Source organism: Mycteria americana, chromosome 24 (assembly GCF_035582795.1).
Source record: "Mycteria americana isolate JAX WOST 10 ecotype Jacksonville Zoo and Gardens chromosome 24, USCA_MyAme_1.0, whole genome shotgun sequence".
Classification (NCBI taxonomy): Eukaryota; Metazoa; Chordata; class Aves; order Ciconiiformes; family Ciconiidae; genus Mycteria; species Mycteria americana.
The window spans coordinates 5131798-5156282 of NC_134388.1; the positions used below are offsets into that span (position 1 = coordinate 5131798).

The 24485-nt window shown below is 69.1% G+C and overlaps 1 protein-coding gene across 1 annotated transcript; it reads left to right on the plus strand.

The window, feature by feature from the left end:
* The first annotated feature begins 13211 nt into the window (after nt 1-13211).
* Nucleotides 13212-24441, plus strand: NCAN (neurocan). The gene is made up of 17 exons (XM_075524063.1): nt 13212-13284; nt 13644-14045; nt 15170-15344; nt 15433-15560; nt 15859-16168; nt 16507-17339; nt 17424-18644; nt 19194-19310; nt 19558-19671; nt 19941-20099; nt 20198-20280; nt 20384-20528; nt 21760-21942; nt 22052-22261; nt 23133-23471; nt 23911-24202; nt 24291-24441. The coding sequence occupies exons 1-17, from the start codon at nt 13212-13214 to the stop codon at nt 24439-24441; spliced, it is 4935 nt and encodes a 1644-aa protein (XP_075380178.1).
* Nucleotides 24442-24485: the final 44 nt, after the last annotated feature.

Genomic DNA, 24485 nt, shown 5'->3' on the forward strand with positions numbered 1-24485 from the left:
CCGGCACGCTCCACATCCCGCACACCCCAGCATGCTCGATCATCCCTGGATACTCCAGCATCCCCACACGCTGGAGCATCCCCGCACGCCCCAGCATCCCCCCCCCGCCAGTCACCAGTCCAAAACACCGGGAAATCCAAGCCCTCCCGGCTTCCCCACCACCGCTGCCTCTCGGCCAGCGCGGCAGGGCCAGCTCCCCCGCGGGCACCCCGGCCAGGCAGGGCTGAGATCCCCCCCAAGCCTGCGAGGGAGCTGCGGGGAGCAGCTGGGCAGGGAGAAATCGCCCCCCCCCCACACACACATATAACACGGCAGCTGCTTAAAATTCTCCTTCGCAGGCATATGGTGCCGCTGCGCTTGCCCGTGGCCCCGGGCCTTTGTGCATGTGCCCAGCGAGGTTGCCGAGCCTTGACCCCGCGGCGGTCCCACGTCCCCGGCCGGCTCCCGTGGCCACCTTGCTGGGGGAAGCAACGCAAGGCAACGGCCCGGCGGTGCTCTGCGGCCCTCCCAAACCTCCCCGGGTGCTGGGCTGCCTGCATGAGTCACGGCGGCCGCGCCGAGGCTGCCTGCGCTCAGCCACGAGCAAAAATAAACCCAGCCGAGTGCTGCAAAGCTGTCGCCTCCCCCTCGCAGCGTGGCTCTGGGGGCTCTGGCCGCCCGCCTCGGCCCCCGGCTGGGGCCGCGCACACGCCTGCACATGCCTGTCAATGAGCACACACGTACGTGCCCAGGCGTGCACGCCCATGCGGTGACACACAGCAGCACACGCGTGACGCGTTCTGTCTTCCTCCTCCTTCCTCCCCTTCTCCCCCCCCCCCCGCCCCCCCCGAGTTTCGCCTGAGAAATTGGGTCAAAAACCACAGGAGCATTAATTGCCCCTCGGCTCATCGCGCGTCGGGGACGGGTCTGCCGTTTGTGCCACCGCTGCCTGCGTCACCTCCTGCCCGCGCCTGCCGTCGCCATCCCCGCTCGCCCCGGTGACCCCCGGCCCCTCCAGCCCTGCCGGCTTGGGGGGAGGCGGAGGGCAGCGCTCTGGCCCCGGGGGCTCTTCGGCCTCAGCATCTTCCTCACCCTCCTCGCTCTCGAGGAACGAGGCGGGCGGTAAATGCAGCTGTTTCGCCCCGGGCTGTGCCGGGAGCAGCTTGGCGGCGTTGGCTCCCGGCTGCCATCCAGGCCGGCACTCAGCCGCCCGCCGGGGGGGCCTTTGCATTTTATCCAAGAGCTAATAGAAAGGCTGGTGCCAAACCAGGCGCCGGCACGGATCCAGACCCCCCGCTCTCACCGGGCGTGAGCTCCCACCCGTGAGCCGCTGGGATGCTGGCCCCGTGCCGGCATGGCCACCTCGTGCCGGCGGTGCAGGAAACGGGTGCTGGTGCCTTTTGTGCGGCGGGTGCCGGCGTGCGGGTTTTGCTGAGCAACCCCGGCTGGCGCCGGGAGCTGCTTCCGAAGAAGAAGCGGGTGTTGTGCCCTTCGCCGTTAATTACTTGCGGCAATTGATTTCCACTTCCGTGTAAACACTGGAGATTACCGGTGAATGCGGCACAGGCGTTATTCAACGCCGCGGCCTCTCCGCCCGGCACAGGGCCCTGCCTGTTCTCCGGGATGCGCCTCTGCCTTTATCCCCCCCTGCCTGCACAGAGGGGCCGGGAGTCCTGGGGGGGCCGGGAAGGGCAGGATTTGGCACAGCCGATAATTAATGCTAAATAACAATGTGGTGGCATCTCCGCGCTGGGAAGGAGCCGTGCAGGGCGGCGACGGGTGCGTCCCTCTGGAAGGGGATGGCTAAAAGGCTGTAATTATAATTATCTTATTATAACCCTGCTTTTAAGCCACAAACCAGCGTTTCCTCCCAAAGGGGTAAGGGCACCGGGCTCGTGGCCTGGCTGCTGCGGTGCCGGCGTCCTCCCCGCCGGTGCTGCTGCGCGGGGGGTGCCGGAGGCACGACACATCAGCCGTGAGCAGGTGTCGGGGTAAGACGTGCCGTTAATGAGCTCGGCTCCGCTAACGGGAGACGCTGCTAGGCCTCCCCGCGCGGGCAGTGCTGGGGGGGCAATTACCGCCCCGGCTAACGAACCAGCGCGGCGTCCTGCCAGCCCCACTGCTAATTATTGCCGGTGTCAGAGAGGGGCCGAGCGGGGTTGTTGGTGTCCCCCGCGCCCGGTCACAGTCCCGTGCCAGCCCTGCCGGCTGCTCCCCCAAAATCGCCCACCGGCGCTGCGGCGGGCGCCGGGGTGCGGGGTTGGGCTCTGCCCGCGGATGCTGAGCTGGTGGCATTGCCGCCCAGGAGAGTCCCTGGAGGAGGGGACGGTGCTGGGTGACAGCTTGTGTCCCCTGTGTCCCCAGCGGAGGGTGGGTGCTGGCCGGGGCTGGATGCTGCGGGAGGGCGAAGGAGCGGGTCCGGCTGCCGGAAGGGGGAAGGGAAGGAGGCAGTTGCCATGGAAACAGAAAATAAAATCAATGCATCCCGCCGCCGGGTTTGGAGGGAAGTTGGGCCTGGCCGGGGCAGGGTCCCCGCATCCCTGGGGGGACACTGCAGCCCCCAGCCCGGACCCCTCCGTGCCCTCGCCACCGTGCCCAGGTTGCGCCACGGGGCAGGTTTGGCCACGGCCAAAAGCAGAAACAAGCCGCAGCCGGGGGCGAGGAGCAGCGGGCGAGGGGTCGGGGACGCTGCGGGAGCGGGTCCACGGCACCGGGTCTCAACCTGTCCCCTCCGAGCGGACCCCAGGTCAGGGCGTCCCGCTCCGCTCCAGCCCCGGCTTCGGAGCAGCATCTCAGCCAGGACAGGCACCGGCTGCTGGCTCGCCCTGCCACGGAGCTGTCCGTCCGTCCGTCCACCCTCCCGCTGCTTGTCCCCGTGCCAGTGCCCCGAGCGCTGGCCCCAGCTGCGGTGGCAGAGGCCTCATTAATAAGCTGCTCTCCTGATGAATGTGGCAGCTCTCCTGGAACGGGCTTCATTAGCCGCCGGCGGACCTGAGCGGAATAACAAGCGGCTCCGTGGGGCGCGGGATGGGGTCCCCCCGTGCACCCCCGGCGACGCGGGGACCGGGGCACGTGGCCACGCTCCAGTCGCGGGGAGGTGGGGGGCCCCTCGCCGCGCCGGGAGTGACCCTGGCACCCCGGTCCCTGGGTGCTCGGTGCCCGCGGGACGGCAGCGGCGGTGCCGCTCAGCACCCCGGTCACGGCGCCGCGGCCCCGGCTGCCAAACCGGGCAGCACCGGAGCTGGGGAGGCTCCTGGCCTCGCTGCCCCCCAGACTGGCTCTGCCATCGGGGTGACAAGGGTGCTTCGCCTCCTGCTCTCACGGGGCCACCCCCTCCGTCCCCTTCGGGTCCCCGTCGACCCTGCGGTGTCCCCACACCTGTCCCCATGCTGCACGTTGTCCCCGTCACCTCTCTGTTGTGGCTCTTGATGGGAGCGAGACCTGGCTGAGACCGATCAAACTCGTGTCACGTGGCTGCTGGCCCCTCCACTGTCCCCTGGGTGGCTGGGGCCAAGCCAGGGCTGTGCTGGAGCCATGGGGACCCCCCCCCCCCGAGCCCCACGGCGGAGCCGGAGCCCCGCCGGGTCTCCCCGAGGGCAGCGGCAGGTCCCGGCCCTTCGCGGCGGGAGCCCCTCGTCATTGCCGCTGCTCACCCCGACCGCCGACGGCCACCTCCCAGCGTCCCTGTCACAACAAAGGAAAACATCTCTGGATGGAAACTGCAGGAGGGTCGTCACGGCAACACTGCTGCAGGATTTCACCAGAAACCCAGCGTTCAGGCTCAAAAAGATGCTCGGGTGCCCGCTCACCCTGGCAGACACCGGAGCAAAACCCACCGGGGCCGGGGCCGAGTGAGCGGGACCGAGGGACGGAGTCACCCCAGCCACTGCTGCCCTTGGGGGCCTGGCCCGTCCCCGGTGGGCTTGGGGACACGGGGCACGGCGGGGACCCGGCGAGGGCGGGTGGTGCCTCGTGGGAGCAGCTCGGGACAGAGCTGTGGGCGCTTTCGGGGCGATGCCGCGAGGATGGGCTGGATGCGGGGCTGGGGGTGCGGAAGGGACCCCGAGCCGGGCAAGGATGGGGACACGGGGACATCCCTCTGTGCCAGGCGGAGCTGGCTCTCCCGCCCGGAGATGGGCACGGCGGGATGTCGGGGCTCCAGGCTGGGCCCAGGACGTGGGAGAACCCCCTGAAGTCACCTCCCAGCTGGAGGGACCGGCCGGGGGGACACTGGGGCTCCAAACTGGTGCCGGCAGAGGAGCCGGTCCCCACGGCCGCCACGCCGCGGGCCGCGGTCCCCGGGCGCGGAGCAGCTGCCGGTGCGGGGAGGCGGGCGGGGGGAGAGGTGTCTATTAAATCCCCATCCATAAGCCGCGCTGGCTGGTGTCTGTTATGACATTTATCTCCACTCGAGAGGAGAGCTCCGATAACTCACTGCCGGCACCTTCCTCAGCGAGACAAACAGCGGGTGGCAGATCAGCCACGCTGCCTCTGCCGGGGCCCAGCCGCGGCCCTGTTTCCCCCCCCCGGGAGGTAGACGGGTGGGTGCCCGAGCTCCCCCCGCTCCCCCCTCACCTGCCCCTCGCTGCTCCGAGCCCACGGGGAGGTTCGAGTCCCCAGCGGCTCCGGCTCCGCTCTCCCCATAACCCCTTTGCTCCGCGGACCCATCGCAGGTGAGGGTCAGGGCCGGGCGCAGCTTCATCACCGTGCCCGGTGCTCGTTAGCGAAGGGTGGCCCACGGGAGGTGGGTGCCAGGGGGAGCCCCCTCCCGCCTCCGTGTGCGGGAAGGAGCCGGGCTCTGGGCGAACCCATCCAGTCCTCGACCCGTGCACGATGCGTCGTGCGGATCAGACGCTGCCGGCACCGCCGGATTTCCGGATGAAGCTTAGGAAGACGAAGAGCAGGAGGAAGGGTTTGGGCAGCGGGGCCGTGGGCAGCCCCACGGGCAGCGTGGAGGCCGCAGGCGGGTGGGATGCGGGTCTTGCTGTGGGTGCAGGACCCGGCTGCGGTGGGGGGGGGGGGGGGGGCAAGGGGAGCAGCTTCACCCCAAAGGGTGCCCAGGCCCTTGCACGAGTGGGGTGAGCGTTTCGGAGCCGGCCCCATCCCGCCGTGCACGGGCAGCGGTCCTGCCTCCACCGGGAGCCGCGTTTACCCGTGCTGGACCATCCTCTCTGGGTACATGGAGACGGTGCAGCAGCCTCCTTCCAACAAACCCCAACCAGCACCCATGGGTGCCCTTTCCAAAGCAGGACAGTGGGTTGGAAACCCATTACAGCGGTTGGAGATCCAGCCACCTGGATCCGCTCGAAGTGGGAAGTAGCCAGGATATCAGCGTGCCGGCAAATCCCCCGAGCCCCTCTCCTCAATCCTGCTTGGCAAACACCGTGGGGGCATTAACCCCTGTCGCTGTCCCCCACGCTCGGGCACCTACGTGGGGACGGGGACGCCAGCTGCAGCCACATAAAGAAGGGGAACAGAAGAGCTCTGTGCGCCGGCAATGCCGGGGTTGTGCCGAGGGGGGGGGGGGGGGTTCACAAAAGGCAGGAAACGCCACGAAAAGTCTGGCACAATGGAGTCGGAAATGAGAACTTTGCTCTCGGGTTTCCACGGATCCATCCTATGGGGAAAATGAGGCGGGGAAGGAGGGGGGGGGGGGGGGGGGAATCTTTTTTCACCGGTTGTTGCCAAGTCGGGGGAGACAGGGTGGCATTCTCCATTCACCGGTGGGAAGGTGACCCCCCCCCCCCCCCCCAAACCCTCTCCCTGAGAGCTCAGCGATGGTTTTCAACCTATGTTGGGGTTCGTTTCGGGTAGCGCAGCTCCCTGGAGTGTCTCACCTGTTTTTTGGGGGGTTTTTTTAAGCCTTCATCCATCCTCAGCATCTTCCAGCCCCTCCGCACCCCCGTACGGCCCCGTACGGGGCCGTACGGGGGTGCGGAGGGGTTGGAAGATGCTGCTGGTTGCACCCCGTATGGCTTGGCAGGGATTTTGGGGTACGGAGGGGCTGGAAGATGCTGTTGGTTGCACCCTGTATGGCTTGGAAGGGATTTTGGGGTGTGGAGGGGCTGGAAGATGCTGTTGGTTGCACCCCGTATGGCTTGGAAGGGATTTTGGGGTGCGGAGGGGTTGGAAGATGCTGCTGGTTGCACCCCGTATGGCTTGGAAGGGATTTTGGGGTACGGAGGGGCTGGAAGATGCTGTTGGTTGCACCCCGTATGGCTTGGAAGGGATTTTGGGGTGCGGAGGGGTTGGAAGATGCTGCTGGTTGCACCCCGTATGGCTTAGCAGGGATTTTGGGGTGCGGAGGGGCTGGAAGATGCTCCCCATTTTTGGACACCCCCTAAAATCCTGCTGGGTGCCAGGGCAGGGAGAGAGGGGGGGCCCGCAGTGACTTGGGGGGGGCTGCAGAGGGGCTGCAAGGGACCCCCCCTCCCCTCTTTTTGGAGACCCCCTAAAATCCTGCTTGGATGCAGGCGGCTCCCAGCACAGGGATGCGGGGGCGGGTGCGGTGCACAGCAAGCCCCGCACCGATCCGGGGGGGCTGCGGAGGGGCTGCAAGGGACCCCCCCCCCCCTCTTAGGAACCCCACCCCCATGATAGGGACCCCCCCCATTACAGGGACCCCCCTCCCCTCTTAGGGACCCCCCCATAACAGGAACCCCCCCTCCCCTCTCAGGCACCCCACCCCCATTACAGGGACCCCCCTCCCCTCTTAGGGTCCCCCCCCATTACAGGGAACCCCCCTTCCCTCTAAGGGACCCCACCCCCATGACAGGGACACCCCCTCCCCTCTTAGGGACCCCCCCATGACAGGGACCCCCCATCCCCTCTCATGCACCCCACCCCTATTACAGGGACCCCCCTCCCCTCTTAGGGACCCCCCCATTACAGGGAACCCCCCTTCCCTCTAAGGGACCCCACCCCCATTACAGGGACCCCCCCTCCCCTTCTTAGGGACCCCCCCCATGACAGGGACCCCCACCACCCCCGGCTGCGGGGGGCTGCGGTGCCCGGGGAGGGGGCGGCCCCGCCGGGGGTGGGGGGGGCGGCCCCGGTTTGGGGGGGGCGGCGCATGCGCGGCCGCCCCTCGCCCTGCGCCGGGCAGCGCGGCGGGGCGCGGAGCGGGCGCGGGTTCGCCGCGGCTGCGGGCAGGTGCGGGCGGGCGGCACCGGCGGCACCGGCGGGGGGGCCGTGCCTGCCGCCAGCCGCGATTGGCCCGGCCCGGCCCGGCTCGGCCCCCTCCGGGGGGCCCGGCCCGCTGCCCCCCTCCGCGCCCCGCTTTTAAGCCCCCGATGCCGGTGGGGTGCTCGGCTCCACCGGCGGCGATGACCCCCTGCGCGCCGTGAGCACGGCCCCAGGTACGTGCGGCACCGGCACCGGCACCGGCACCGGCACCGCCCGCGCCGCGCCCCCGCTGCGGTGCCCGGTGCCGGCGGGGCCGGGCCGGGCGGTGGGAATGCGCGGGGGTGGGGGACGGGGACGGTGGCACCGCTACGGCAGGAGCGGGACGGATCCGGGCTGGGGGACGTGGTGGGGACAACGGGGCTGTCAGGGCTGGGGGGGGGGACACTGGGACTGGGGCTGGGGGACGCTGGGATGGGGACGCTGTGGGTACCAAGGTGGACAAGGATGAGGGATGCTGGGGTCGGGGACATGCTGTGACTGAGGGTTGGGGACACCGGGGCTGTCAGGGATGGGGACGCTGGGGTCGGGGCTGGGGGGGATCAGGTGTGGGGCTGGGGACACTGGGGCAGGTGGACAGTGGGGCTGGGGCCTCTGGGGTTGTGGGGACAGCAGGACAGGGGGACACCAGAACAGAGGGACAGTGGGGGGACCAGTGCTCTCAGGGCTGGGGACACTGGGACTGGGGCTGAGAGGGGCTGGGGGACTCTGGCACGGGGACAGGCTGGGGGACACTGGCACTGGGGCCAGCGGGACAGGCAGGGCTGGGGGACGCTGGCAGGGCAGGCAGCACGGTCCCAGCACGTCCCAGCCTGCAGGGACGGGGCGAGGGATGGCAGGAGAGCAGTGGGTGCTGGCGGATGGGTGCCCACCGGGGAGTTGTCCCCCCTGCGGTGCCAGAGCCGGGTGCGCCCCGGCCCCCTCCCCTGCCTCGGCCGCCCGGTTCCCCGTTGGTGCTGCCGGTGGTTCCCCGGCAGGGAGGGACCCGGGAAGTTTCGCATCCCCGGGGTGCCCCCGGCTGCCAGGGAGCAGGCAGGGCTGGCAGCGCAGAGGGGGCTCAGCACCACGGGCAGAATGGGGCCCACCCTGCATGCCCCGGCACGGGGACGTGGCGAGGCCGGGCTGGATGGACGGAGGGCTGCTGGGGGGGACGGATGTGGGTGCGGGTAGGGGTGAGGGGTTTGCGGTTGTTTGGGGGGGCTCCTCGCTCCCACGCAACCGGCCCGGGGGCTCGGCAAACCCAGCGTCGGTGGGGAGGTTGGTGCCGGAGGCCCGGTTCTGTGCCAGGCCCACCGGCCCGGTGTTCTCCTCCCCGCTTTCGGTGCCCGGGCACCCACACTGCTTTCGGAGCCGCTCGCTGGCGTGCAGCCGAGCCATCCGCAGGGATGGGGCCGGGGGCTTGCTGCGATGCTGCGCTGGCTTTGGGGCTCCCGCAGCGCTTTCGGCTTCCTGGGGAGAGACAGAAAGTGGGGGGGGGGGGAATAAAAAAAAAAAAAAGAACAAATTCTAAAATAAAGGCTGCAGACTGTCTGCCTAATAAAAATCGCACCCAGCAAAGGGCCCATATAGGACGGGATCACAGTTTTCCGAGGTGCTAATTTATTCTCGCAGGCTGGGGGGGAGCGGGAAGCATCACGTTGCCTGTGAGATGTGACGGCAGCGAGGTTTGCAGAATTCCTTTGTTGTGGGCAGAGAGGAGGGGACGCGGAGCCGGCCCCGCTGCCGGGCTCCTGTCGCGGCCGTGCGGCCCCGGGGGGGGCCCTTGGTGGACTCCCCCTCTTCGTTGGGGCGGCGGGGGCATCGTGGCGCTGGGAGGGAGGTGGGTGCTGCGGGGGGCCGGTGGCTGCGGTGGGGTTGGGCGCGGGGGGCGCAGGATCAGCCCCGCGATGGGGGGGGACGCGCTGGGTGGGTGGGCGCTGAAAGGCTGTGCGTTCTGGTGGCGTTGGGGACGGGAGTGACCCGGGGGGACAGCAGAGGTCACAGGGTCTGCGTCCTGGCTGGAGGGGCAGCTGGGGGCACCCCCCAGGGCTGGGGCATCCGCAGGGTGGGGGCACCCCTGTGCCACTGCATCCAGGCTGCCTGGGTGGGTGGGCAGGACCCCCCGCCCACCCACCCACCCCAAGCCCATGTTCCCCCAATGTCCCCTCTGCTCCACGGGGATCCCGGGCTCCGCAGCCGCCCTCATCCCAGCCCATGGCGAGGGGCGGGTTGGGGCGAGAGGAGACCCCAAAACTGGCCGGGTTGTCCCGGCGCCCGATGGCCTGTGAGGAATTAAGCTATGTTTCAGCTGAAGCTAATCAGCAGCCCCGGCTTTGCATATTCATGAGGCAGATGAATTATTCATGAGATGACAGCTAGTGACAGCTGTGAAAATGTTCGCCCGGTTTGGGGGGGCAGCTTTGCACCGGTGTTATTTTAAATTTCTCTCGTCTGCCGTTCCCCTGGCTGGGGCTGGGCCGCTCGGGGGACGGGGACACGCTCCTTGTCCCCGAGGGGGCCCAGCCGCGTGGCACCGGGGACATCGCTGGGCCCGTGGCATCACCCTGACTGCGGAGAAAGACCCCCGCCCCGTGAAATTCAGCCCCTCGGGCTCACGGCGGCGTGGCTGGCGCTGGCTCTCCGTGCCACCCTCCTCACCTTGCCGTCACCGTTGGGGACGGCGTGGTGATGCCCGACGTGGCTGAGCCTGTGGCCCCTTCCACGGGGACCCCGGCCGGATTCTGTCCCAGCGGGATGGGACTGGTGCTGCTTCCCCCCCGTTGGCACAGAGGCCGGTGGTGCTGAGCCGTGCTGGCAGCAGCCTTCCCCTGCCTGTGGTGGGGAGCCAGGATGCGGCCAGGGCTGATCCCGATGGTGCCGCGGGGTCCGGACTCAGTCGTGCCAGCCCCGGGCTGCCTCGCCGGCGCTGCCGGAGCTGGATTGTGGGTTAGTGGATCAAGAGGAGGTGGGAGGGAGACAGCCTCAATAATTAACGAGGCGCCGAGGCTGGGCGCACGCTGCCTGGCTGGGCCTTCGGCAGCCCCCCGACGCGGCGTGGGGGTCCCGGCGCGTGTGTGGCGGCTCCAGCACCGGCAGGGATGGAGGCTGCCGTGCCGCTTGCCCTGACCTTGGGATAAACTTTTCGCTGGCTCGGCGCAGGGCCAGGCTCGGCAGAGGCGGCAGCCGGGGGTCCGGCGAGGGGCTGGGGGGGACGGAGAGCGGCGGGGACCTTCCTTTGTCTCCGTGGCTCGGAGCGGAGCCGTGGTGCCGCTGGGAACGTGGTCCCCGCGTGCTTCGAGGGCAGGGGTGCCCGCCGGCTGGCCCCGAGGGAGTGGCAGGCTGGGGCTGTGCGTCCTCTCCCTGGGGTGGGGGGGGAGCCCGGGACCCCCCTGCCCGTGGTCCGGGCTCCCCAAGGAGGCAGCGGGTGCTGCCAGCGGGGCCGGCCCTTCCCACCGCGGCACCTTCCCTGCTGCGAAAGCAAAACCTGCAGAAATGCTGATGTCAGGGAAGGCGATGGTGCAGCCGGAGCCGCGCAGCCCTGTGGCCCCCCCCCCCAGCCCCTCGCCCCCCAGCCCCTCGCTGCTGGCAGCACCCGCTCCCCTGGTGCTGCCAGCCTGGGGTGCCGCCGGCGGGGTCGGGGACCACCGTCCCATCCGTCCGGCCCTGGCCCGGCACGCGCCCGGCTCCGCCGGCTGGGGTAGCGGTTGCAAATCCAAAGAGCAACTTCTCTGTTTAAAATTTAAATAAAGCCCGGGCTGTTTACCCAGCGGCGCTGCCCGGCGTTTGCTCAGCGAGGACCCGTCTCCAGAACGGCGGCTTTGGGTAAACAGCCGAGAGCTTAGAGGAGTATTTATATGCTGGCACGTTAACGCGGCTCTTCGGGGTCTCTCGGGTCCTTTTGGCTCCTGCTCCGTCCCACCACCCTGATGTGGCCCTGGGCCACAGGGCCGGGACCCCGTGGTTTGGGGCTAGTGGCCCCGGGTTGTGGCTGGGAATGGGGGCTGCCCTGCTGGGAGCTGGGGTGGCCACGGGCCGGGGAGGAGGAGGAGGATAGAGAAAGGGAAGGTCTCAGGGATGCTATGGAGAGGTGTCGGGGAGCGAGACTTGGTCACTGGTGGCCCACGTGGGAAATTGTCTCGGTTGCCCTTCGATGAAGAAAGTCGTCTGGATGCTGCAGGGGGGAGCGTCAAGGGATGTGAAAAAGAAAATGGGTAAAAAGACCAAAAAAAAGGGACCGTGGGCGATTCGAAGCCCTGGGACGTGTGCGGGCACGGCGCCCAGGGCACCCTTCTCCCCCGGTACTGAATGTCTTGGATGTCCCCATCCCGCGCCCGCCGTCCCACCCTCGCCCAGTGGGTCCTGGGGCCACGGCTCGGCGAAGGCCACGGGCTGGGAGGGTGAGCAGGGGCCACCCCAGAGCCACCCCCTCCCACGTCCCGGCGCCGATGCTTTGTGCCGGGAGAGCTGCTGACACCCCAGACAGTCAAAATTAGCATTTCGATGGGGAGGAGCTGGAACCTCCCGAGCGCGACCTTGCCAAGCAATTTATTTTTTCCCCCGTAGTGGGAAGACAGGGAAAAGTTTGGTGCTGCCGAGGCCGCGAGCCCGGGGGATTTCCTTCCTGCGGCATCTCTGAGCGGGGAAGAAGGAGCCGCCGTTGTGCCGTCGGTGCCGTGGAGCAGCCCCGGGGCTGCCCTGGGATTTTTCGGCTCCCAGGGGATGTGGCTGGGCAAAGGCGCAGTGAGCCGCAGCCCAGTCCCCGCTCCGCACTCCGGGAATTTCCCTCCGCGGCCGGAGCCGGGGTCAGGTCACCTCCTCATCTTTTCTCAGCAGCTGGGTTTGGAGGCAGAAAGCCCCGTGGAGCTGCTGCGGGAGGGAAGGGGCTGCAAACGCTTTCTTCTAAAGAAGAGAGAAGATAAAACCCAATTTTGCACCCCCCAAAAGGCTCTTTGCCAGCGCTGAACACGGGGGGTCTCTTTTTTTTTTCTCGCCATTTTGCTCTTTCTTTCTATTTTTGTCCCATAAAAGCAGAAGGGACAGAATGAGAAATCAAGGGCTGGAAAATGGAGCATCAGGGATGAGGGAACCTGTGGGCTGAGCCGAAGCCTCGGCTCCAGGCAGCTGGGAGAGGGATGGGGGGGTCCTGGTGTCCCCCCAAAGCCGGGTGCTCCCCAGCTCACTGTCCTGGCTGGGGGTCAGTGTCAGAGCCGGGGGACCCTCGTGGGGACCAGCACCCGCGCCAGATCTGCCGGTGCACAGGGGACCCTGGGTCTGGTTTGAGCTCGTGGCCACGTGGTGCCGAGCTCCAGCGTGGCCCCGTTTGGGGTTTGGGGGTGCCGGTTGCATCCCCGCTGCCTCTGCTTGGCTGGTTCGGCAGCGGAGGGGTGCTGGAGCCTGGTTAAAATCCGAAACAAAGCCCGAGCCGGGTGATGGTTGTGTCCGCGCCGGGCGAGCGATCTGTCCGACTTCCCTCCAAGCCCGGAGACCAAATGATTTAGAAAATACTAATCGTTGCTGCAGTCAAACAGATGGATGGGAGATTTTCGGTGAGTGGCGGTGCCGGCTTTGTGCTCCGCACGCCGGCTCCGGCAGCCGGAGGCGTCCGCTGCATGTTAATGCTGGGGGCAGAGCGAGGGCTGGCTCCAGCGCCGCCGGCTCTGCCACGGCTGGGCTTGGGGGGCTGCGGGACCCCCGGGCTTGCCCGCTGCCCCCGCCACGGAGATGTGGGTCCCACCTCCAGCGGTGCACCGGGTGGGTGCAGGCATGTCACCGTGGGTGGCACTGGTGGCAGGGGACACGGAGGGATGCCCCGGCGGGGCGGCTGGGGGCTCGATGGGTGACACCCCGTCCTCCATCCCGACCCCACGCCGGCTTCGCGCCGAGAGTGAAATCGAACTCTTTCCGGGCTAACGGCATCTTGCTAAGTGGGGCTAATCCTGCTCGCCCTGCGGCTCCCGGGGATTGGTGTCAGCGCGGCCCCGCGGTGATTTATGGCCCGACGGCGTCGCTGAACGAGCAGGGAGCAGGTGAGCGGCGGCCTCCCACCGCCCCGCTCTCGTTGCAGGTCAAGGATGGTCCATGTGATGGGGGATGCCGGCTGCTGGCTCCTGCTCGGGCTCTCCCTCCTCCCCATCGCCGTCCTGGGTAAGTGCCGCCAGCGCTCCGTAGCCGGGGCTAGTTAGCCGACAAGGGTAAACGGTAGCCAATAATGAACTATCAGACGTAATAAATAGTGAGGGTGAATGATAACCAGGGGAGGGCTCGGGCTGCGGCCCCCCAGCCCCCCACGCCTCCCTGCCCCGGGCTGCGGGCGATTGGCGAGGGAGAAGCCCCCCAGGCGACCGTGGACGCCCCCGTCCCCAGGCTGGGATCCCCGCGGGCGAGACCTTAAATCCTTAATCCCGTTGATCCCTTAATCCCGCCCCGCAATCCCTCCCTGAACGAGAGCCCCGCAGGAGCTCCCGCCACCCATCCCTGTGGTATCTGGGCGCCTCTCCCCGCAGGCTCCCAGGACGATGGGAAGGTGATCCATATCAACAGGGTACAGCACCAGGCCGTGCGTGTGGGGCTGGGGGAGCCCGTGGCCCTGCCCTGCCTCTTCCTGCTCCAGCCCTCCGCCTCGCTGGGGCCCAACGAGCCCCCCGACCCTCCCCGCGTCAAATGGAGCAAGGTGCGCTCGGCCAGCGGCCAGAGGGAGGACGTCCCCGTCCTGGTGGCCAAGGACAACGCGGTGAAGGTGGTGAAAGCCTACGAGGGCCGGGCGTCCCTGCCTGGCTACCCCCGCGACCGCTACAACGCCACGCTGCTGCTGCGCGCCGCCCGCGCCAGCGATGCGGGGCTGTACCGCTGCGAGGTGGTGGCCGGCATCGACGATGAGCAGGACCTGCTGCCCCTGGAGGTGACGGGTGAGCCGGGCACCGCGCTGTGCGGCGGCGTTGCCGGGAGAGCTGCGGGGGCGTTGCGGGTACCGTGGCGGGGTGGCGTGGGTGCCTGTGTGGGTCGTGCACCCCGTGCACCCCGTGCACTCTATACAAGCTGTGCACCCCATGCACTCCGTGCACCCCGTGCACTCTATACAAGCTGTGCACCCCATGCACTCCGTGCACCCCGTGCACTCTATACAAGCTGTGCAAGCCATGCATCCCATGCACCCTGTGCACCCCATGCACCCCGTGCACTCTCTACAAGCTGTGCAAGCCATGCACTCTGTGCAAGCTGCGCACCCCATGTACCCCGTGCAAGTGCACAGCTTGTACAAGCCGTGCACCCCATGTACTTCATGCAAGCCGTGCACCCCATGTGAGATGTGCACCCCGTGCACGCCGTGCACCCCATGCGAGACATGCACCCTGTACAAGCCGTGCACCCCATGTACTTCATGCAAGCTGTGCACCCCGTGCAAGCCGTGCACCCCATGCGAGATGTGCACCCTGTGCACCCCGTGCAAGCCGTGCACCCCATGCAAGCCATGCACCCCGTGCGAGATGTGCACCCCGTGCAAGCCATGCACCCCATGTGAGACGTGCACCCTGTACAAGCTGTGCACCCCATGTACTTCATGCAAGCCGTGCACCCCATGCGAGACGTTCACCCTGTGCACCCCGTGCAAGCCGTGCACCCCATGCGAGACGTGCACCCTGTACAAGCCGTGCACCCCATGTACTTCATGCAAGCCGTGCACCCCATGCGAGACGTGCACCCTGGGCAAGCCATGCACCCAACGCGAAACACGCACCCCGTGCAAGCCGTGCACCCCATGCAAGCCCTGCACCCCGTGCAAGCCGTGCACTCCGTGTCCCCTCTGCACCTTGTACAAGCTGTGCACCCCATGTGCTTCATGCAAGCCGTGCACCCCATGTACCCTTGTGCACCCTGCACCCTGTGCACCCTGTGCAAGCCGTGCACCCCGTGCACCCCGTGCAAGCCCTGCACCTCGTACAGGCCGCGCACTCCACGCACCCCGTGCGCCCTGTACGAGCCGTGCCAGCTCCGCACCCCGTGCCAGCTGTGCCGTCCGCTGCCCTTCCAGGCGTCGTCTTCCACTACCGCCCCGCGGGCGAGCGCTACGCGCTGCCCTTCGCCGCCGCCCGCCGCGCCTGCCTGGACAACTCGGCCGTCATCGCCTCGCCCCAGCACCTCCAGGCCGCCTTCGAGGACGGCTACGACAACTGCGACGCGGGCTGGCTGGCCGACCAGACCGTGCGGTAAGCGCGCAGCACCGGCTGCTGGCCGGGCACGCCTCGCCGCGGGCGGCCGTGGAGCCGAGCGCCCGCCGTGCCCCCTCTCCGGCAGGTACCCCATCACGCTCTCCCGGCCCGGCTGCTACGGAGACCGCAACAGCCTCCCCGGCGTCCGCAGCTACGGCCGGAGAGAACCCGGCGAAGAGTACGATGTCTACTGCTACGCCCGGGAGCTGCGAGGCAAGCGGCGCCGCGGCGGCTGGGTGCGCGCCGAGCCGGGTGGGTGGGTGCCTGGGGACGTCCCTCCGGGGAGACGGCCGTGGCCGGGAGCGCGGGCATCCCCACGTGTCTCTTGCCCGCTGCGGGGATGGGTGCCGGTGCCTTGCCAGCGCTGGGTGTCACCCTTGGGGCCGGAGCGGTGCGGCGTGGCTGTCGCGCTCAAGTCGTGAGCTTCCCAAAAACACCGCTCGGCCCTGAGCCGGCAGGACCGTCACGGCTTTCCGTCCCCGCGTCCCCAACGGGTTCTGCTCTCTTGCAGGGACGGTGTTTTATGCCACGGTGCCGGGGCGGTTCACCTGGCAGGGGGCCCGGAGGCACTGCCGGAGCCAGGGGGCTTCGTTAGCCACCACGGGGCAGCTCTACCTGGCGTGGCGCGAGGGCCTGGACCGCTGCGACCCGGGCTGGCTGGCCGACGGCAGCGTCCGCTACCCCATCAGGCTCCCGCGCAGGAAATGCGGCGGCGAGGCCTCGGGCGTCAGGACCCTCTACCAGTTCCCCAACCGCACCGGCTTCCCCCCCGCTGCCTCCAAATTCGACGCCTACTGCTATAAAGGTAAGGGGGGCTGGCCGCGATGCCGGCGCTGCGCTCCCCCCCAGGCCCCCCGCCAGCCCCGGCCCTTCTTCCCTTGGGAGTCGGTGGGCGTGGCTGGGAAAATTGCTGCGGATGAATATTTAATTGGGGAATTAACGAGATAAATGAGGAGAGCTGCGCTGGGAGGGAGCCCGGCTCCGTGCATCACCCTGGCATGGTGCGAGGCTGGGGGATGCGGTGCCCGGTACCGAGTCCTGGCGGGGAGGGATGCGGGTCCGCGCTCGCGTCCCGGATGCCCGTCCCGCCCCTCGGTCTTGCCGCCGGCACGGCTGATGCTCGTGGTCTCACCGCAGCGCGTGCGGCTGCGGGGCGGAGGGAGCCGGAGGAGCCGGTGCCACCTGCGCCCGACCCACCGGGCAGTGACAACGTGCTGGTGGAGCACGGCGAGGACCCGGGCACGTCGGGGGACGCCCGGGACACCCCGCGTGACCGCTACGGCCTCCTGCCGCAGCCAGGGCCCGTGGGGCTGGGTGAGGATGAGGATGAGCAGTTGCGGCCAGCGAGCAGCGGCCCAGCGGCACGGCGCGGTGACCTCCCCGGGGCCGCGCTGTCGCAGGCGCTGGTGGCTCGCGGGCTGGGCGATGGCACGTCCCTGCCCCCCACCGTGGCCTCCTCGCCGGCGTGGCCCCACGAGGATGAAGCTCTCAACGTGGTGGACCAGGCGCCGGTGAGCTCTTGGCAGGATCCGGCCGGCACCGGCCCAGCACCGCCAGTGCAAGAAGCCCCTGGCCCCCAGGAGCCCCCGGCCGCCCTCCTGCCGCAGTCCCAAAGCCCAGCCCGGGAGCACGTCACCGGCTCGCTGCCGGCACCGCCTGGGCTGGGGACGGTCCCCGGCACGGCAGCAGGGACCCCCAGCACCCCACTGGCCAGCTCCCATGCCCCGAGGCGGAGCGGCTACGCCGGCCTGAACGGCCGCTACTTCCAGCTGCAGCGGCAGAGCCGGGACCCCGCGGTGGTGGCTGGGGACTCCACGGTGGCCGGGGACCCGGTGGGGATGGTCACCCAGGTCCCCGTCCTGGCCCAGGAGGTGAAGGGGGCTGCAGCCAACGCGGTGGAGGCGCGGAGCATCCCCCGTGCCGGCACCGAGAGCCTCCGGTGGGAGGGCGCCTACTCGCCCTCCAACGCGGTGGAGGAGGAGATCGGCCCCGGTGAGTGATGGCTGAAAGCGGCTGGGGGGTGCTGGCGGGGGCTGCACGGGCTCGGGGACCCCACGGCTGCGCTGTCTCTTGCAGAGCTGACGGCACCGGCCGCTGCCCCGGCGTCCCCCTCCCCACAGGCGCCTGCCCCGAGGGATTCGCCGTGGTGGAGCCCCCGCACGGGCGCCCGCAATGCCGGGGGGTCTGCACGGACCCCCCCTCCGCCGTCCCCATCCCTGCCTGCCTCCGTGGTTCCCCACGGTGCTCTCGGCCACCGGGACGTCGCCACGGTCGGCGCTCAGCCCCGCGTCCCCAGCGCCCGCGGGGACTCTCCCCGGCCACCCGCGGATGCCGCCGAGGACTTCTCCGGGGACGCCCTCTCCCAGGAGGACGGCGGCTCCGTCCCAGCGCGGCCCCCGCTGCCCCCGGCCCCGCTGCCGGCCGAGGGCCCCGAGATGGCCCCGCAGCCCCGCGGTGACGGCGGTGACGGCAGCGGGGCCCCGGGCGATGGCTCACTGGAGAGGCAGAGGAAAGCGGTGACCTTCTTCCACCCGGCCAGGCCCTCCGTGGGGCACCCCACCACCCCCGGCCCCACGGAGGCGGCTGCTCCCCGGCCCCACGGGGAGCTGAGCCCCACGGCTCCCCATGGGCCAGCCGAGCTGCCGGCTGAGCCCAGCCGCGAGCAGCCGGCCGGGTACGGGGATGCCGGGAAGGGCTCGGCTGAGCCGAGCGGCGAAGCGGCCGTGTCCCCCCCGGCGCAGGACGTCCCCTCGCCTTCGCCTCCCCCCGCGGCTGGTGAGGTGACCCCACGGGCCGGCACTGAGCAGCCGGTGGAGGCGGAGGTGCTGGAGCCAGCAGCCGAGGAGGGGTCTACGGGCTTCATCCCCCTGGCCCCACGGCCCACCAGCCGCGCTGCACCGGAGCTGGGGGCAGCGGAGCATCTCCTCCTGCCCCCCCCGGCCCCTCGGCAGCCCCCCGCCAGCCCCGGACCCCCGGGTGTCCCCAGCCACGAGGATGCGCCAACGGCCCCCGGCGACGAGGATGCGTCCGGGGAGGTGAAGAGGGAAGAGCCCCCCACCCCCTCCGCCTCGGCCACCCGCAGCCCCTGGCCGTCACCCACCGCCCCCCACCCCCGGGTGCCGGAGGCGTCCGAGCCCCCGAGTGCGGGGCCGCTCTTTGAGCCCTCCACAGCGGCTTTGCTGGGGGGGCCGGCGGGGTCCCCGCCGCTGGATGCCGACAGCGGGAGCGGCGAGGAGCCGGGGCTGGAGGAGCGGGAGCTGCTGGCCTGGGCGGGTGCCGGCAACGCCAGCCAGCACGGTGAGCAGGGTGCTGAAGGGTTGGGGTGCTGGGGGCACCCAGAGCTGATGGGCACGGGGAGAAACGGGCTGGGTGGCGGGAGGATCTCGGGGTTGATCCCCCCCGGCAGGCACAGCACGGTGCTGACCCACGGAGGTTTGGGGACGCCTCTGCTTTTACCCAAACCGATTTACTCACCGTGGAGTTTCTGGCGACTGTGGTGGGCTGGGAGCGGGTCCTGGGCTTTTCAAAGGAAGCCGAGCTATTAACGTGAGGTGGGAAAGCGTCCTCTTAAATATTTAATATTTGCAGTTGCTAATAATAATAGCTGGGGAGGCGGCTGCTGGCAGGGGACACGCGGCACGCGCGGCCCAGCCGCGGCTGGCACAAAGGCAACGGATATATTTAAAGAGCAGAGCCACGGCCAGGCGGAAAAGGCACCGCGGTTAATACGTGGCAGCCGGCAGCGCCGGGGCAGGTCCAGGCCCTGGGTCCCGGTGGGGAAGGGGGTGGGTGCCACGGTGTTCCCCCACCCCACCCCGGCTCAAGGCACCGGCTCCCACCCCGCAGCTCCGGCCGACCCCTGCCAGAACAACCCCTGCCTGCACGGCGGGACCTGCCACGCCAACGGCACCGTCTGCGGCTGCAGCTGCGCCCCAGGCTTCACCGGGGAGAACTGCGAGATCGGTGAGCGGCCGGAGCATCCCGCCGTGCCGGGGCAGGATCCGGCACGTGCCTCCCTCCCTGGCACGGAGCAGCGGCCACGCTTGGAAGCGGGGAGGGGAACGGAGCCGTGGCTCTAAGTCCTGCTCGGTCCCCCCCATCCTCCGTCACTGCCGGCACCGGTGCTGGTGGAGGGGACGCTGGGCTGGGCTGGGCTGGGCGGCGGTGGGGGGGTCTCCGCACGCCCGCAGCTCCCGGCGTGTCCCCGCAGACATCGACGACTGCCTGTCCAGCCCCTGCCAGAACGGCGGCACCTGCATCGACGAGGTCAACTCCTTCGTCTGCCTCTGCCTGCCCAGCTACGGCGGCAGCCGCTGCGAGAAAGGTGGGGAGCACAGCGGCGGTGAGGGCCAGGGCGCGGCCGATGGCCCCCTCCGGGTGTGCCGCCGTGGGGCGGGCGAGACCTCCCTGGGGACGCTGCCCAGCCCCTGTCCCTTTGGGGACAGGCGTGGGGAGCTGGGAAGGGGACGCAGGAGTCCTGTGTGTGTGTCCTCCCCCCCCCCCGTGATGGGGAGCTGCTCGCTGCGTCCCTGCCCGGGGTGCTGGGGGCGGCCGGTCCCCCTCGCCGTCCCCACCGTCCCCGTCTCCCTGCAGACACGGAGGGCTGCGACCACAACTGGCACAAGTTCCAGGGTCATTGTTACCGCTACTTCGCCCGCCGGCGCTCCTGGGAGGACGCGGAGCGGGACTGCCGCCGCCGTGCCGGCCACCTCACCAGCATCCACTCGCGGGAGGAGCACGGCTTCATCAACGGTGCGGGGATAACGCCCCATCCCGCTGCTCGCCAGGCGTCAGCACCCCTGGGTGCTCTTCGCCTTCACCATGCGAGACGCGGGTGCCTCTCTCCGTAGGCTTCGGGCATGAGAACACCTGGATCGGGCTCAATGACAGGATCGTGGAGCAGGACTTCCAGTGGACCGACAACACTGCCTTGGTGAGAGCCTTGGGGGTGGCTCCTCCTGGGGTGCAGGGCCGGGGGGTCAGGGTGCAGGGCGTGGGGGGCGCGGGGGCTCTCACCCTCTCTCGTGCCCCGCCAGCAATACGAGAACTGGCGGGAGAACCAACCCGACAACTTCTTTGCGGGCGGCGAGGACTGCGTGGTGCTGGTGTCCCACGAGATCGGCAAGTGGAACGACGTGCCCTGCAACTACAACCTGCCCTACATCTGCAAGAAAGGCACAGGTACTGCCTGCCCCGGCGTGCCCGCCCCGGCGTCCCCGCCCCACAGCCCCCAGTGGCTCCATCTCCCATCCCACAGCCCCCAGTGGCTCCATCCCCACCCCACAGCTCCCAGTGTCTCCATCTCCCATCCCACAGCCCCCAGGGTCTCCATCCCCACCCCACAGCCCCCAGGGTCTCCATCCCCACCCCACAGCCCCCAGTGGCTCCATCTCCCATCCCACAGCCCCCAGTGGCTCCATCTCCCATCCGACAGCCCCCAGGGTCTCCATCCCCACCCCACAGCCCCCAGGGTCTCCATCCCCACCCCACAGCCCCCAGTGGCTCCATCTCCCATCCCACAGCCCCCAGGGTCTCCATCTCCCATCCCACAGCTCCCAGGGTCTCCATCTCCCATCCCACAGCCCCCAGTGGCTCCATCTCCCATCCCACAGCCCCCAGTGGCTCCAGCCCCATCCCACAGCCCCCAGCATCCCCATCCCCATCCCACAGCTCCCAGCATCCCCACCCCACAGCCCCCAGTGTCTCCATCTCCCACCCCACAGCCCCCAGTGGCTCCATCTCCCATCCCACAGCCCCCAGTGGCTCCATCTCCCATCCCACAGCCCCCAGTGGCTCCATCTCCCATCCCACAGCTCCCAGTGGCTCCATCTCCCATCCCACAGCTCCCAGTGGCTCCATCTCCCATCCCACAGCCCCCAGTGGCTCCATCTCCCATCCCACAGCCCCCAGTGGCTCCATCTCCCATCCCACAGCTCCCAGTGGCTCCATCCCCATCCCGCAGCCCCTGGGCACCTCCCAATCCTCAGGAAACCCCTCCCAGCCCTTCGTCCAGGAAAACTCCCGCAGTTCCCCTTCATCTCCATTTTTCCGTTCCCCCCCCCCAGTCAATTCTTCCCTCTCCACTTTAATTCCTTTAATTTGCCACCATTAAAACTATTAAGTTCTCATTCCTTATCTTGAAAGTTCTATTAACCTCCGGCTGCTCGTTGCGAGCCAGAGGCGCACGCCGCCTTCTCCTGCCGGCCGCGCGGTCACGATGCGCTCGCCCTGATAAGGCCGTTAATTAACGAAGTAAATCCCGGGGAACACCTCCCTGCCGACCTGTTGGAGGAGCCCCTCGTAAAGCCATCCGGCTCGCGGAGAGAACCGGCGGCATCGGCAGAGCGTCCCCTTGTCCCCTCCCGGGGACAAGGTGACGGGGGTCTGGTGTGTGTGTGTGTCCCCCCCCCAGTGCTGTGCGGGCCCCCGCCGGAGGTGGCGAATGCCTTCACCGTGGGGAAGAAGAAGGAGAAGTACAGCATCCACTCCAGCGTGCGCTACCAGTGCGAGGACGGCTTCACCCAGCGCCACGTGCCCACCATCAAGTGCCACAGCACCGGCAAGTGGGACCGGCCCAAAATCCTCTGCACAAAACGTTAGTGGGGACGGGGCGGGGGACGGGGGTCCCCGGGGTGGGGTGCGTGTCGAGGCACCGGCTCCCTCCCTGACCCCCCTGGGTCCCCTGCCTTGCCCCCGTTAGCCAGGCGGTCGCACCGAGCGCGGCGTCACCACCGCCACCGTCACAGCCACCCCCATCACCAGCACCACCACCACAAACCCCGCAAGGAGCGGCGAAAACACCGCAAGCACCTCCGGCTGGACTGGATGGAGGAGGGCCACTACTTCTAGAGCCGGGGGACGAGGAAGCACAAGGGCCCCCTCCCCGGGACCAGCCGGGTCCCCGACGGGATGTGGTGACATTTCCCGCCCCCCTCCCGCCCTCCCTCTTTTATAGCCCCCCTTGGCTTTAGCTCCTAGGATGCCCGGCCCCGTAGGGAATAGGATCCGGAGGGGGCAGCTGCGTGTGCGTCCCCAGCCCTCCCTGCATGCCCCACGCTCAGCCCCCCCGAGCCGGGGTCGAGCCCCCAGCCCCACACGGGGACCCCCCCATCCCCGCGCGGGGGCTGTTCCCCGGCTGGGCTCTGGCCCCCTCCCCAAAGGAGGGGGGATTAATCCGCCAGCCCCCCCCCCCCCACCTCGGCCGTTGTGTCTCACCGGCCCAGGGTGGCTCCGGTTTTTTAGCAGCCCCCCCCCATCCTCCCACCCCAGCCCCCCAGTCCTGCCCGTGGGGCATCCCTGCGGCCAGCGCGGGGACCCTGCCCGGTGCCGGGGGGGGGGGGACACAATGCCACCGGGGCTGGCATCCCGCTCTGCCGCCTGGTTTGGGGGTTGATTTTTATTTTCCCTTTCCGTTCGTCGTCGGGTCCCCGTTGGAGTTGGCGTGTGTGTGTGTACGGCGCTTTCTGATCTCTGCTGTTTGACGTGACTGCCCTGTCCTGAGCCCCCTCCCCGTCCCCGTCCCCCCCCCCCACCCCGTGCCATTTCTGATTCTGCCTTTCTGTACTGCTGGACATTTTAATAAATTTTTTTAACAGTTGAGTGGCCCCAACCCTGCTCTTTCCTGGGGGCAGGGTGGGTGTGGGGACCCTGGGGACAGTCCCCCCACGGCCCTCGCCTTGCCTTGGCTGGGGCCTGCCTCGCCCGTGCTCTCCATCTGCCTCCTTTCGCCGCCACTAAATTAATTTTAAGCAAACCTAACGCTTCTCCCAAGGCTCGTTGTGCCAGCCCCACCGCCTGCTCGCGGCACGAGCCCAGAGCTCATGAATCACGCCGGCGGTGGCTGCCACGTGCGTTGCCGGCGGCGAGCGGCGCGGCCGTGGCTTTCCCTGCCGGCCCCAATAAGCCGCGGAGATGCTGATGGATTTATCAGGGTGCTGCCCGTGTTAGCCATGAGCACGGGGGCCGCGGCCCCCACCCCGGCCGCCATCCATCAGCCTGTGACGGCCACCGCTTGGGGCTCCGGTGGCCCCCGGCACCGTGGGGTCCCCACACTCCCCTCCTGGGGGTCGCGGTGGCTGGGGGGTGTCAGTTCCCCGCAGCTCTTTCTTTTCATCGCCGCTGCAAGTCAGTAAGGTGATGGATGGACCGCGCTCAGCTGCGCCGGGCACAGAGGACGCCCCAAGCCCCCCCCCAGGCACGGGGGACCCCGGGGTCCCCACCCATGCCCTGCCGTCCCCGCGGTGGCTCCCGGTTGCTGCCAGCACCGACGTGCCCCGAGGCGGCTCTGCTGATGCTGATCCCTTGGGTCTGGTCCCAGTAAATCCAAGGGGATGCTCCCGGGATGCTGCAGCTGGGATGCGCCGAACCTGCCCGGCTCCGGCTGCGAGGGAGGGCGCAGCAGGGCCAGGGACGCCGGGGCTCTGAGCAGGGAGCGAATATCTCGGGGGGGGGGGGGGTCCCTTTGCACCCGAGATGCCCCTGGAGGGTGGCACCAGCGAAGGAGACACGAGAGCCCGGCTCAGCTCTCAAAAGCGGCCGAAGCTTTAATTTCATCTACGTCCAGCTCGCGAGCAGCCTCTGAGCCGGTGCTTGGCCGCGCGGGTGCAGGGGCCGGTGCCCACCCAGCACCTCCCCGCTCCCGGCATCGGCCGCTTCCGCGCGAAGCCAAGCGCTAAGGAGCTGCCCCAGCCCCGGGGCTCGCGGCGTGCGGCACTCGGCTGGCCCAGCGGTGGCCCCGCGGGGTGGCCAGCAGTGAGCGAGTGCATGGGGGTGCTGGAGGGGCTGCGGTGTCCCCCGCGGCCGCCCATGGCGCACGAAGCCAAGCCCCGTGCCCCCGGTCCTTGCCCTGAGCTGAGGTGGGATTTTTGGGGGGCAGGGGGGCCCCGTGGCAGGTCAGCCCCTTCCCCCCCCCCCGCAGAGTCCCGTGACGCCGGTTGTCCGCAGCATCTCCCGGGGGGGGTTCAGTGCTGCACAGCCCTGGGGACAGCGCGGAGCTGGGGACCCCGGGCACGAGGACGAGGACATGGGGGGCTCGAGCCCGCGTTGCTCGGGATGGGCCTTTAGCACATGCAAGACGCTGACTGATAAGCAATAACTGCAGTGAGCCGGGGAGCCGGCCCTGGAGCTGAGCGCAGGCCT